This window comes from Acipenser ruthenus, chromosome 45 (genome assembly GCF_902713425.1).
Source record: "Acipenser ruthenus chromosome 45, fAciRut3.2 maternal haplotype, whole genome shotgun sequence".
In the NCBI taxonomy this organism is placed as follows: Eukaryota; Metazoa; Chordata; class Actinopteri; order Acipenseriformes; family Acipenseridae; genus Acipenser; species Acipenser ruthenus.
Window position 1 is genome coordinate 6,516,943 of NC_081233.1, and position 14,710 is coordinate 6,531,652.

General features: G+C 43.0%; 1 protein-coding gene across 5 annotated transcripts in view; it reads right to left on the reverse strand.

Annotated features, from left to right (window-relative positions):
* The window catches only part of LOC117401152 (RNA-binding motif, single-stranded-interacting protein 2-like), a 43,422-nt gene that overhangs the window by 19,756 nt on the left and 8,956 nt on the right, over positions 1–14,710 (reverse strand). For 3 of the 5 annotated variants that reach the window (XM_059013198.1, XM_059013200.1, XM_059013201.1), the window contains exon 2: positions 3,393–3,559. In XM_059013198.1, the coding sequence (XP_058869181.1) occupies positions 3,393–3,559 (167 nt within the window). The remainder of the gene's footprint in view (positions 1–3,392; positions 3,560–14,710) is intronic. The other 2 variants (XM_059013199.1, XM_059013202.1) reach the window with 1 other exon arrangement.

Consider the following 14,710-nt stretch of genomic DNA (forward strand, 5'->3'; position numbering starts at 1 on the left):
AAGGAAAACAGAGTTTCTTTTCAATGAGTCGTTACCCAGCGCACGTCAGAGATTACCATTTCAAACGAGGTTCATCCCAGCAAAAGAGAAGCTTGTGAAAAAGGGTAATGTTTTAAGAAAAATGTACTGAAACGAAAGTGGCAGGGAGAGAGAGGGAATGCACTGCTAGTGTGTGCGTGTGTGTGTGCGTGTATGTGTGTTAGGGGCTGGTTAAACACATTTCCATCACTGGCCGGGGAGGCTGGCTCTGGTTCTGGCTTGTGATGTTTTCTTTGCTTTCAGCCTCGACTTCTCGGAAAGTCTGAGTCGCCTTTCCGAAAGTGAAACTGTTGTTTTTTCCACCAGAGTTGTCAGTCATGGACCTGGGGCCTTTGATCAAACTATTTCTATGGATTTTTCTTTTTTTCTTATAGGGGTGCTGACAAACCTTCCAGAGGCTGTATGTACATGAGGAGGGCATCCACCCCTCACCCGCCCTCTAGGCATTCCCTGGCTTTGAGCTCTGAGCCATTTTAAACATTCGAAGGTCAAATAAGGATAAGAAGCCACAAGCCCCCCTGTACACCCCTCTGTTTGCTGTAGCTACGGAAACGTACTAAGAATCTATAGCAGAGTTAAAAGACAACACCGCCCAGCCCAGAATACAGGCAAAAACCTGGAAATTAATGAAGGATTTTTATTGTATTGTAAAGACAGATCGCAAAGGGATTTACTATAGCTGCCGCTTTCCTGCTATCCTGTCTGCTTGTGGTTTTAACAGTGACATAAGCACCGTGACGTGTGCTACCTGACATATGCATCTGGAAGCTCACTGTATTGTATACAGCATATGCAACCAACACCCGAGAAGTGATGCTATCCCAGAACAACACACAACCTGGAGTGCATTATTCCTATTATACAATGGCTCACACTGTAAAAAATAGCAAATCATGGGGGCTCCCGAGTGGCGCATCCAGTAAAAGCACTCGCTAGAGTGCAGGATGCGCTCTATAGCCTGGACGTCGCCGGTTCGAGTCCAGGCTATTCCACAGCCGACCGTGGACGGGAGCTCCCAGGGGGCGACGCTCGGCCAATTGAGGGGGGAGGGAGGGTTAGGTCGGCCAGGGTGTCCTCGGCTCACCGCGCACCAGCGACCCCTGTAGTCTGGCCGGGCGCCTGCGGGCTTGCCTGTAAGCTGCCCAGAGCTGTGTTGTCCTCCGACGCTGTAGCTCTGAGGCGGCTGCACGGTGATTCTGCAGAGTGTAAAGAAGCGGGCGGCTGACGGCACACGCTTCGGAGGACAGCGTGTGTTCATCTTCGCCCCTCCCGAGTCAGCGCAGGGGTGGTAGCGGTGAGCTGAGCCTAAAAATAATTGGGCATTTCAAATTGGGGAGAAAATAATAAAAAAAAAATAATAATAAAAAAAAAAAATAGCAAATCATAAGACTCATTTCATATGTTTAAAAGTGATTACAACTGTAGTAAAGTATTAACTGTGATGTTCTAATAGTATATCAATGCTACGGCTCAGGGGCGGTTCATTTAAGCGTCTGTTTAAGCCCGCTCTGAGCCCTACGTAACTGCTTATGCCATACGGCTCTCCGGAGGCATAACACTGTCGTAGAACTGTATTAAGGTGTTCTATCGTGACAGTTTTCAAGTCTATATTTGTGTCATTTATTCTTATTGACAGTTGTGGCGTATTGATATGTCTCTTTTGGTTTTCAGTGAGGAGGTTGCCGGTACTAGAACCGTGATGTTATGCTGGGATAAAATCTGGGGCCTAGTGCAAGGCTGACCAATCAGAGCTCAGGAATTTTTCTGGCCACTGTATAATAGGTTTTAACCGATAAACACTGATAAAACCAGTACTTTTTATCCCATGAACACCGAAAGAGACATATTTTGTGTTCACTCCCCCCGATCCACGGTGCTTTGCAGACTGTATGATAACCTAAAATTATTTCTTCTTTTAGTATTTCTAAATAGGCTTAATGTACAGAACAATGTTTATGTAATATATTTTGTGAAGCCTTTCTAGGGTAACAGTATGCCTGCAACTATAGAAGTAACACCAAGTTGAAACTATGAAGCCTCACTGCAACAGTCCTACCGTATTGTACAGCATTCAAGGCCACTGCTGTAAACCAGGGACACACATCCTTGGCACTCCCAATACATTCCATTGCAGGACTTTGTTCCAACCAGATGCTTCATTATTTAAGTGACCTCCAAGGTTGGAACAAAGTCCTGCAATGGAATAGATCGGGAGGGCCAAGGTTGCCGACCCCTGCTGTAGACTATATATCCAAAGTGTAGACAAAGTGACTTAAAGACTTGGGGGTGAACTATGCATCACAACTGCTGCTGCAGAGTCACTTCCAATAGGACCTCGTTTGTTTTACGTCTCATCCGAAGGACGGAGCACAAGGAGGTTAAGTGACTTGCTCAGGGTCACACACAGTGAGTCAGTGGCTGAGATGGGATTGAAACTGGGACCTGGTAACCAGAACCTTTCTTTAACCACTGGACCACCAAGCCTCCATAGATCTCAGCTTTATTGTATTGTATATGACATTTTCATTAGCTAGCACAAATATTTCACAGACCCACAATAGACCTATTTATAGCCCTTAGCTCACATGTTGGAAACATTTGTGCCGGTGCCTCAGGGAAACTCTAAATATACCGTAAAGCTCCTAATAAAAGAGCAAGCTAATAATAATAGTCAGCTAATGCATGCCTGGGGTGTTGAAGGCCTTTCCTATACAGTATAATAATAGTGCAAAGTCAACATGCATTGAGCCGTTTTACTCACACAGGATCAGAGTTCAAAAGAAGTAAAAAAAATAACAACCAACAGTCCTTCCTGTCTATGTCACTGTCTAAAACTGGGAGGGGTGAATGAAGTTCAGGTTGTTTTTAGCAAAGAGGTGTTGGCACAACGAAACACGCTTTGACTGGCTTTCTCAGCGTCTTCAATGCAAATTCAGTGATAAAACATTTTGACTAGAAGTCTTTCTCGGTGTCTTGAAATGAGTTTTGATTCATATTCTTACATCCAAGGAGTTTGTGTGCTCTCCACCCCAAATAACACATGCAGATGGTCTTCATTGTCGCGGGACAATTCAGCTTAACTTCCGAAACATTTAAAGACGTTTAAACATTTTAACACATCGGAAACGTTTGTAACCAATCACGACAGCCATTACAAGAAGCCTTCATCACTTTGTATAATGGAAAGAACGGTGAAGAAATATTTTTATAATCTGTCCCCATATGAGTTCAGCATGCATGAAAGGATTATATGCCATAGCTGGCCTACTGTTGACAACAGTGTCGGCGAAATCTAAAACGATTAACGGACTATTGACACCCCTAGCTGGGGAGGCGCTGGCATGGGCACTCACGGCTGGCACAGCTTCACCAGGTCCTGGTCGGTGGTGCCCGGGTGCAGCCCACGGATGTACAGGTTGGTTTTGCTCAGCTGCTCCCCTCCTCCGCTGCTGCTGTTACTGCTGCTGTTCGTGCTGGGACTGGGTGGCGCCATCTGCTGGGAGGAGGACACATAGATCTGCTGGAAACACACAGAGAGAGAATATAGGGGGTGTGACTGTGTGACGCTCATTCAATCTCGAGTCCCATTAACTTGTTAGAAATCCCAAAAACTGAACCAGAAACTGCTATTAAAACGCAGTGCTCAGGATCAGCACATAGGATAAGACATACAGGAATTGAACAAACTCCATAACAGTGGCTGATTTATGTGTCATTTACTGTATAATAGAAGTTACTTACGACAACTGTGGTTCTGTTGTGGTTTTTAATTTGCCATGCCAGCATTGCACTGTGTACAAGACAGCTAGGCTCTACAGCAGCTGTACATATTCAGTTTATATAAATCAGGTGCACAGTCAACCAATATGTCTATAGAGATCGGAACAGTTTGGAACATGTATATACAATTTCAGTAAATGATGTCATTCAGTTCTAAGCATTAAAAACAACAGCAAAAAAAAAAAAACTATTTTAGACGTTTTGTGTACGTGCGGGATTATAGCCCAATCAAACCGCTGAAAATCGGAAATAACAAATCTGGTAAAAAAAAAACCAAAAAAAACACAAGCTATTCACAGCCACAGCTTCGTATTACCCCGTGTGTATGCTCTGCAACGATGGAGCCAAAAAACATGCAACAAACATTGCCTGAGTAATTCAGTCTAAATTCTTTCCCATATCTCATTCCTGGTTTCTGAAAGATCAGGCACAGGATTCCTGGATTTCTCCTTTCTTCTCTAGCAGGGGGGGTGGTTGCTGGCTGGCAGCGGGCTGTGTGGGGGTGAGAAAGAATGTGAGCAATGCTGTGTGAGGGCTAACCAGGTGTTGGAGGCACACACTGTCCAGAGCTGAGCCTCCGATTAGAGATGGTGAGGCGAGAGGGGAGTTAGATAGCTTCACAAAGAACAAAAAACAGTTCACCGCCGCTGAAGACAATGTTAACAAGATACATCGCCTACATTTATTTCATATACCTGTTTAATACAATATTATGTTCTGTATGATTCTCCATTATTGTTTAGGCTCTGTTTATTTGCCATGCTTACTAACTGTTTATTCTTAAAAGAGGAGTGTGTAAAAGTGAGGTGGGAAGCATATTGCGGTTGCACTAAGGCCCACAAGCTGAAGCATCTGTGCGACACTAATATGCTTCCCTGCAATCTTGGAGATCTTTACAGAAGCGTGTTTTGCTGGAATAGCTAGTAAGCATGGCAAACAATGATCTAGACCAGGGGTTTCCAACCCTGGTCTTGGAGAGCTACTGTGGCTGCTGGTTTTTGTTTCAACCACTCTCTCAGTTACTTAATTGACCCAATTATTGGCTTAATTAGTCAAGATTAACAGGTGTTCCACTTTAGCCACTGATGATGTAAAGACATCTAGGGCAGCAGTGTGTAGTGGTTAGGGCTCTGGACTCTTGACTGGAGGGTCGTGGGTTCAATCCCAGGTGGGGGACACTGCTGCTGTACCCTTGAGCAAGGTATTTTACCTAGATCACTCCAGTAAAAACCCAACTGTATAAATGGGTAATTGTATGTAAAAAATAATGTGATATCTGTATAATGTGAAATAGTGTATAATGTGATATCTTGTAACAATCGTAAGTTGCCCTGGATAAGGGCGTCTGCTAAGAAATAAATAATAATATAAGACCTGCTGGATAGGGGCTCTCCAGGACCAGGGTTGGAGACCCCTGATCTAGACAGAACAGTAGGTTCTAATAAACCTGAAACTCATTCCATTTGTATAGTATGTAGGAATGTTAATAAGTGGGTCTACAAACAAGTAGATTATTATAGAGTTAAAGATCGCCACTGTTTAGATCATTAAAAAGGCCTTCTGTTGGTAGCATTATCCAAAACGCTTGCCTGCTTGATTTTACTTCTGTAGTTTTACCTCGAGTTAGCTTTCAAATAATCCACAGTCTTTAGAAATCCAACTGTGTCACGTCCCTAAAATCTGAATGTATAGCAGCATAGATGTAATTTCCTGTCAACTGAGACCTGAACTCAACTGAGTTCAGCCAAACCAGACACGCTGTGAGCAAAGCCAGCTGTGTGGCGTTATCCAGCTGTGATTGGCGGAACAGGAGGAACAGTACAAAACATTCTCTTCTGAGTCACAGCACAGATGATAAACACTCCCGTGTGTGTCTGTTCAAGGGGCCCACGAGAAGATTACATGGGAAACGTATTGCTTTTGCATCCTTTCTCCTGAAAAGACACCAAAACTCAATGCTGCTACGTTACACACCAGCCCGATTTGCATTACAACACATGTGATGGTCCTAATGGGGTACATGTATGTTGCATACCAGGATCAAATGATAATTTAATGTTAAAAGGCATGAACCGATTGAATAGATGTGAATTCTGTTGCTTCTGTTGTTTGGTTCTAGTTGTGTAAAGGCGTTCAGGAAGAAAACTGTCTGGGTTAAAATGATGGGTTATTGTGAAACATTTTAATACTTGGCTGTTGCACCATTGAATTCAAAGTTAACTGGACCTCCTCCCCAGCTTCTCCGTGGGCGCAGGGAGCAGGGGGCAGCGCTGTGGTTCTCTTTTCCAATTTATTTCAAGGGTTCACAGGACTACAAAATATTACATTTTCTCCTGGATCGACCCAGCCAGGGACAATAGGGAGATTTGTTCTGTGTGACAAGGTTAGTGAAGACCTTGCTCTCGATATACAACCCTCGGTCTAGCTCAGCTACCTCAGCAGGGGGTAAAAGACCACACTGGGGCAGCTGCTTACAATAACACAAGCTGGTATTTCAGTAACATGCTGCCCTGCTTACCCACAAAGGATTTAAATAACACGTTACAGGTGACAGCGACAAAAGAATTAGAGCAAGTTAACATAACACTGAAGTTAAAGAGAAAATTACAATAACAGGTAGATGCCAGATAAACATTTTTTTTAAAAAGTAGCCTGTCCTCATAGGAGAAGAATGGCAGTTAACTGGTAAAGAAAAGGAATTCCTTAGGCAAGCTCTGCTTCTTCCTGTAGTTATAGTGGATAGTCACATCCCAGGCGCTGCACAGTCTAATCTGTTGACTGTCTCACGCTGCAGGCAGTCTGCCCTACCCTCCCCCCTCCAGTTCCCATTCTAATTGCCACTGTGTAATCCTTCTCATGTGATTTGTGACTCACAAGGATCGGGTCATTACCACTTCACTGATGAACACAGGAACACTGAAGAACACAGGTTTCCCCTCAACGAGGGAGTAGCTTCCAAAAGACAAGTCTAGAGACAAGGGGGGGGGGGGGGTAATTTGCAGGGTTTATTTGTTTTTTCATGCCTCCTATATAGACCCATTATTTGTCCTACTTTGAACCGATCTTTGAATGGGAGCACTGTCATTAAACAATCTCTTCTTTATATATGTATTTCATCTCATAATGCTGCAGATACAAGCTGCATTCTTCAATCTCTTTACTCCATGTAATTGTTTAAGGAAAAAACACACCCAATAAAGTTTATTGGTTTATTGGTTTTTAACTAGTAATTCGTGAGGAAAAAACAGAGTACAAAGATTGCTGATATGCCGAATGAAATTTAGAAACGTCTGCTTCCTGTTGTAGGTCAGATTCACTTTATACTTGTTGTTTGTGTTCAGGAGCAGCTATTCAGTTCTATGCCTCATTTCCACTGCGGGACCTGGCCAATAAAAATACATTTCAGTGCGTTTTCCAAATGTGGCCAACCTCGGAATGTCTTGCCTTGCATCAAAAGGTCACTGGGGGGGGTTGTGGGATAGTATTGTGCTGTGTTTTTAAAGAAACCCATAGCAGTACTACAAAAAACAACTGCCGAGCAATGGATGCTGCAACTGAAAGAACGGTCGTCTTTTTATTTTCGCTCTACACACGATTTTAGACAGCCTTCTCAAGATCCAATTGTCCAGAGCCTCCTAAAAGAATTCGGATTGAAAGTCAATCTGGTTGTTCTGCATCGGAAGACAGTGATGATTATCAACGGTTTCTGGATGACAGAGTCAGCCCAGAATTTTCGTTTCTTCGTTCTCCCACATCTCCCACAATTATCTTTTTTGGTCAAACTTCTCGACAGCCATTGCAGTGGTGAAAAAATCTTACAATGTGTTGCTCTGTTCTCCTGTCGGCTTCTTATTCAGCACATGCCTTCCTGCTAAGTAATGATGGAGTTCCTATCAGGTACGCTACAGAAATCCAGGCCAGCAGTGGAACACCCTTTTTAGGACCAACAGTGGAACAGGATACTAGTTACCTACCACAGCTAAGCGAGCCAAAGTACCTTCATAGAATTAATTAGCAGCAATGGGCTTATTCAATTCAGGAATATTGAAATAATTCCACTGCTTACCCTCTCAGCTCTACAAGCAGGACAGCAAACTCAATCCTGACCTGAGCACCCCTTGCCATTCAGCTGTGGGCCTCTTAGTCAGAGACTGCCAACTGTGCCAGAGGCCCGACAGAAGAGCGTTCTGAATGGTGTTGCTCATAAATTTCACAGACTTCAGAACACATTGTGCAGTTTGAACTATCAGTGTATCTTCTGGCTGCAAGGCAGAGACAGGAGTAACGAATTGCCAATTCCCAGTTTGAATAAAAAAAAAGTAACAGGCTTCACTTTGCCAACTGCACACTTAACAGTTTAAAATGAATATGCATTTGCATATACACCATTTGGATCATATAATAAAATTGCGTCAGCTTTGGAACATAAGCAATATCTGAGTAAATGTAACTCTGTAATAGAATCACGTACATGTAATTATGTAAACATTTGAAAATTGTGTATAGAAGTTTCGTTATATTGGATTAGCTGTATCTGAAAAGGTCTAAAGGCAGTGGTCGTGTTCATTATTATTATTATTATTTATTTCTTAGCAGACGCCCTTATCCAGGGCGACTTACAATTGTTACAAGATATCACATTATTTTTACATACAATTACATTATTTTTTACACATTATTTTTACATACAATTGCCCATTTATACAGTTGGGTTTTTACTGGAGCAATCTAGGTAAAGTACCTTGCTCAAGGGTACAGCAGCAGTGTCCCCACCGGGGACTGAACCCACGACCCTCCGGTCAAGAGCCCAGAGCCCTAACCACTAATCCACACTGCTGCCCATCATGACAGACAGACAGACAGACAGACTGTCTGTGCATAAAGCTGAACGGGGACCCTAAAACCTAGAAGCTGAAATATTTCAGTTAGTTTTCTGATTACTGCTAATGGCACCATCAGAACATCACAGATGTTAACTTTAAGTGCAAAACAAAATCGGTACAAACTCAATTGTAAAGCCTATACAGCAGCTATAGCAAATATAGAAAGCGGTAATATCTTTGGCTGCCCAATGATAAAAACATTAAGCGCCATCAATACCAGAGCATCACACCTGCGTTTGGTGATCAAAGCTGAGCGTTTAAGTATTCAACTATTATTTGTCCTGCTCCTACCCCAAACAGTAATTAGCAGGTACTGGAGTGCTGTCAGTGTTCCATTGTGCATTCTTCTCTTTACTGTGCAAACGGTATGAAAATGACCCCTCCCCTCCCACCTCTACTTCCCAGGGGTTCCTGCCTCGATATTCTGCCAGTGCTGTAAAATTAGCAAGGGCTGGAGTTAGCAGTGAACAGTGTTTGTAACTTCTCAGAATTTCAATGCATTAGAATTCTTGCCAAGCTTCTTTTTCGGTTGTGAATTTGTGTTGAGGTAAATCACAATCTATGAAGAAGTGCCAGGCAGGACCCTGCTGCTGCTGCTTATCTTTGAGTCCGGAGAAGACCTTTGATTCTATATTGGTATACCTGTTTATTCATTACCATGTATTATCTAGTAACACAAAATGAGTCAAATCTGCTAACGTGTTAGTAAACTAGTAGTTGACCCAAAAAGGTGCCCTAAAAAATAAAGATTACAATCCAAAAAGGTATTGCTAACCACTAGGAAGGGGTGACTGATCAAGGGAGGGGTGTATGAAGACTAAGATTTCCTAAGAGAAGTCTTTCCACCCAAATACATATTTTAACAGTTTTTTTTTTCAATCATTCACTCTCCGTTTGCTATCTTAATCTGTAGCCCCTCTAACTATTGTGACAGTATGGTCAACGAGACCTGCTTGTCGTCAACAGTACCTGAAAGGTTCAGATTATATATATAAAATCAGGATTATAGTCCAATGCAATCCGGAACGTCTGTAGTTTGATGAAGATTGGTGCACAAATCAAACCAGCTTTCAGGTTTATTAGTTGCAGAGTTTTCAAACCATACAGAATAAAAAACACAGTAAATTTGGCCCTTGTTTGCGTGGTGCTGTGACACATTCGTTCCTCAACGCCAGAGGAGAAATGCCTGAGCTCTCATTCAAGAAATGCAGTTCCTGTGAAGCCCACACATCCTGTCTGCAATTTTTATTTCCAGGCACAAGTGTAATATGAGACTTGGCTGCCGAGGGACGTCTTACTAACTGTAAACACGATGGGGAAAGAGGCTGGTCTGAAACGGAGCGAGCAAGCTCAAAAGGAACAAAAAACACAGTTGCTCCATTAAAAGAAAGCAAGGTTCCTACTTAAGAGGCTTACTAATTATTCTTCACAGTTTAATTAGCATTCTTCCCCTAGTTCTTCACTGGTCATAATATTGCTTTGGAAAGGAAGTAGCAATGTGCTATCATGCAGATTTATTTAATTTAACACTGTAAAAAGTATAAGATTATAGGATCACTCCTGCACCCATATACTATTGAAATGATCAGGAGCCAGGAGTTTGATGTTCAATAAATAGATTTTTTTTTTAGCTGCATGGACTACTATTAGTAAACCTACAGGCTCTGTTGTGATTTATTCATGCTGCTGTAACGAATATCCTCCTAGCGGCTGATGAGTTAATAATACTGCCATCATTAGACACCTGATTGCCTCTTGAGCTTGCTCTTTAGTTGAATGGCGAGACGTTAGTCTTTGAGCCTTATAGTTTGCGGTTCGCCTTGCCTTTCCTTTCAGTTCATTGGGCTGAGACGCCATTACACTGTGATCAGTTCAGATTCACCAGGGCCCTGATTGTTCACACTCCTGTGAAGTTCTGAAGTCCAGGATTGGGTGTAGGGCTAGGCAGAGTTCCATAGCCATGCTGCTCTGTCTGTTTGAAAAAGCTACACGTCTCTTTATTACAGGGCTGTTTGACTGATTGCATTCCTCCCACATTCCTCATATACTGCCAATCTAAGGAGCTGTCTCTTACTGATGATATCAATCTAAAAAATGCGTTTCAATAACGCAACACTGCTGTTGCTTCAGAGCACGGGTGTTAAAACCCTCTCGGAAATATGTATGTGAAAACGATAAGCTGGCCTTAAGTGTTTAAACAGTACTAACAGTACCGTGTAAAGGTATTTATAAATAGTCTAAACACGTTGGTACACATGTAGTCTCGTGCACGCTAACACTGTAGTAATTGATTTTAAACTAATGGGAGTGTTTCTTTTTATGGGTTATCAAATATGTTTAAGTGTTAAGTTATTTATATGTTAAACTGTAAACCTAAATCTGATAAATGTAACGTTTCTGTGTGAATCTATTCAGTCTTGAGCAAAGAAGACTACGCGGTGATCTGATTCAAGCATTCAAAATTCTAAAAGGTATCGACAATGTCGACTTTTTCAACCTGAAAAAAGAAACAAGGACTAGGGGTCACAAATGGAGATTAGATAAAGGGGCATTCAGAACAGAAAATAGGAGGCACTTCTTTACACATAGAATTGTGAGGGTCTGGAACCAACTCCCCAGTAATGCTGTTGAAGCTGACACCCTGCTAACAACCAAACGAGCAAGATGGGCTGAATGACCTCCTCTCATTTGTAAACTTCATGTTCTTATGTTCTAAATGACTTCGGTCGCTGTTTGTTAGTCAATTAAATCAGCTTCAAATGAAAGCAGTGGAACAATTCTCTTAAAAAGAACCCCTTCCCCCAAATCATGTTCAATTCTACACTACAGCAGTACTCCCTGGGGTCCATCTGCTGCACTCCTCAATGCTAGTTTACCCTGTGCACTTTATCGGAATGTATATAAGCAGACCCCAGCTCTCTTCCTCCCCAACCTGGGTCTAGAACTTGTAAGCTTTAGAAAGCATTGTTGGTGTTTATTTTTAATTTTCCTAAAATATTGTTTTTGAACTAGGAATGCCAGCGTTACCCCCTTACAATGCCATCACCGAGTAGCAATGAATCCTGATGCTTTCTTTACATGACCCATCGTATTGTAATAGAGGTATGTCTTGCTTGTATCGTGATGCAAAACCAAAAGCACAGTGCACAGTATTGTGGGGGGGGGGGGGGGGGACCTAGTGTTTGCAAATGTGCTTGTGGTATGCGCTCATTAAACACATGGCTAATTTAAATAGCATACACTGTGTAGGGGGTGCTGGTATTACTAGTGTATTATTATATGCCATGCTTACTAACTATTCCACCAGATATTGCTTCTGAAAAGAGCTGTTGAAAGGCTCCCTGTGGAATCCCCAGCGATGATCCCCGACTGCACAGCCAGGACTCAAACCTCTGCTCTTCAGTCTCTTTGTTCCAGGGTTGGGGTCAATTCCTGTTTTTCAATTTTAATTGGCATGTTGGAGACATAATTGCTGTGATTGTTCCACTGCTTTCATTTGAAGCCAATTTAATGGACTAACAAACAGTGACTTCAATGTAAGTCACTTGTTGCCACAGTGAGAGGCTCATTTTAACAGAATACTGCTAATTGCAATTTTGATCAATGGTGTGTTGAAATGCATTTAAAGGGAATGGGAATTGGGAATTGATTTTTAAAAAGGAATTGGAAAACAAGAATTGACCCCTCACCCTGCCCTGTACCCCACGCGGTCGTGCCTTTACCAGATGAGCCGCTTTGGGGGGTACCCCAAGACAAGCAGTTTTATTGCACAGTTCACAGTATCCTGCTGATTAAATTTGCGCAGATTAATACCATGCTGAGAAGTTTACAGTATCTGAACCCAAGAAAAAAAACAATCTGCAGCTGGGGAGGGACAGTAAAGGGTGAATGAATGGATTGTAAGCCCGCTCTTTGCAACGGCGGATGGGAAAGCACAATCCTTCCTTTATTGAACTGTCTCCACTTTATTCAAAGCCATTCTCACAACAAGCACATTCTTTCAGGGTTATGCTGGCATGTAGACCCAAGCTCAGGCTTGTCCCTGACTCTCTGCAGTCCTGATTTACTGGATGAAACGCTGCTGTCACACTAGACCCGAACAAGCTGCCGAGCAGCCAATTTGTACAGCGTGACCTGCTTTTCCTCTCTCTCTCCCTCCCCCTTCAACTGCTGGGAAGAACGAGGGGTTTTCCTAAATGCTAGTACTGGAACAAAGTTCGATAAGTGGAACAAATGCCTCTTAATGCATTAGGTGGTGTGACAGGGTAGCGTCACGGCCCAAGTTGTTACCGGCTGGAAGAGAGACTCAGAAACCAGAAGCTGCAGATTAAGCGCTAGTGCACAAGTTTCTTAACAAAAACTAGACTAACAAACACTAACAAACAAAACAAACAGGCACAGCGGCCAAAATAAAAGGTTTAAACAAACAACACGAACATAACTCTAAAGCCCCTTTCACACTGGCACGCTCTACCCGGGTCAGGACCTGGTATCATGCGGGTTGGCTCTGCTTTTGATAAAGCAGGGTTGACCTGGGTGACAGACGCAAGTGCACAACGCGCGTATCAATGTCCCAGAAGCAGCTTGTTACGGACGCTTACATCCAAGCTTCGAACCGTCGGCCCACATGTTGATTAGAGCAAATGTTTCAATCAACAAAAATACGGCTAACCAGAATAAACAGAAATGCTCCTTGCGGAAATGAAACCTCCACGCAGATGCGGCTGTTTGTTATTGGGTCGGCTCACGAATGGATGTCATGCCTTTTTATCTCGCTCAACCCGGGTCAAAGTGTGTCGACCCACATGCGCTCAGACTAGTAAAGCAGACTGTGTGGCGGATGATCAGTTAACAAGTCCTGTGTTTGATATGATAACAGCGGCCGCAGGTGCAGGGTGACAGGAATGCTCCCTCCCCCTCCCAGTTACAGGCAGTTATACATTAAGACAGGAAGCAGCCTTGACTCTCACAAGAGTCGATGACACAAGCTCTCCGCTCCGGGGAACTCGCTGTGCATTCAGCTGTTTCGGAGGAGATTGCGCAGGGGAGAATTTAAAGCTGCAGACCCCCCTAATCAGGATCAACTTGACCCTATAATTCAATCCCTGGTGGCCAGTTTAGGGCGCTCATTCAAAATGTGGACCCTTCTGCACTGATCCTGTCTGTCTGTCTCTATCACACCCAACATGGTGAACCGCCTTGAATCTTCTCCAGACTTCTACCACAACATAAGCTTCTCCCTTACAACCTTCTGGCCATCTCTATATAGCCTCTAGAGTGGTGAGCACGATAACTGCATTGAATTTACTCCAAATGTTTTTAATAGCCCCCTATGCCATTCAGGGTTGCATAAATTTTATATAAATACCTATTTAATCTCGCTTGGATAAAGGCATCTGCCAAATAAATACAATAAATGATAATAATCTATAGCTTAGTCTGAGGTTATGATAACCCTTTGTACAGTACACATCTTCACTGGGTTTCTAGATGAATTCACCCATGCTGTAAAGCCTTTTGGGCACCTTTGTAAAGAATATTGGTTGACAGTCCAGTTTGTTTGCATTCCCCAACAGTTTAAGACCATGAAGAGTTTGCCGTGACGGTCTGCAAAACAAACAGGCATGTTCTTGCAGCAATAGTGTAGGTGGTTATAAAACACCAGGATAAGATACAGCAGCATACTAGATCATTCTGCTAACAGTCTGCCTACTTCTTCTAGTAAATCGTGTTACTGGTTTTGGAGTTGATTTCTGGAAAGCCTGGGGGCTCACCTAGTACCCTATAGCCTGTTTTGTTGGACAAGTGCCAGTCAATGGCACTGGCATGACATACGGTTTTGATTTCGTCCTGGCACTGAGGGTCTGGTATCCCATGCCAGTTGGCTGGCTGCACCCAGTGAGTCATTTTTTGGGACTCCGAATATATGGGCGCCTATTGCCATCTGTTCTGCACTAAAATATCACCTAAGGGGGCTATTCCATAAAACTTTGGGAGACTTGGGAAGA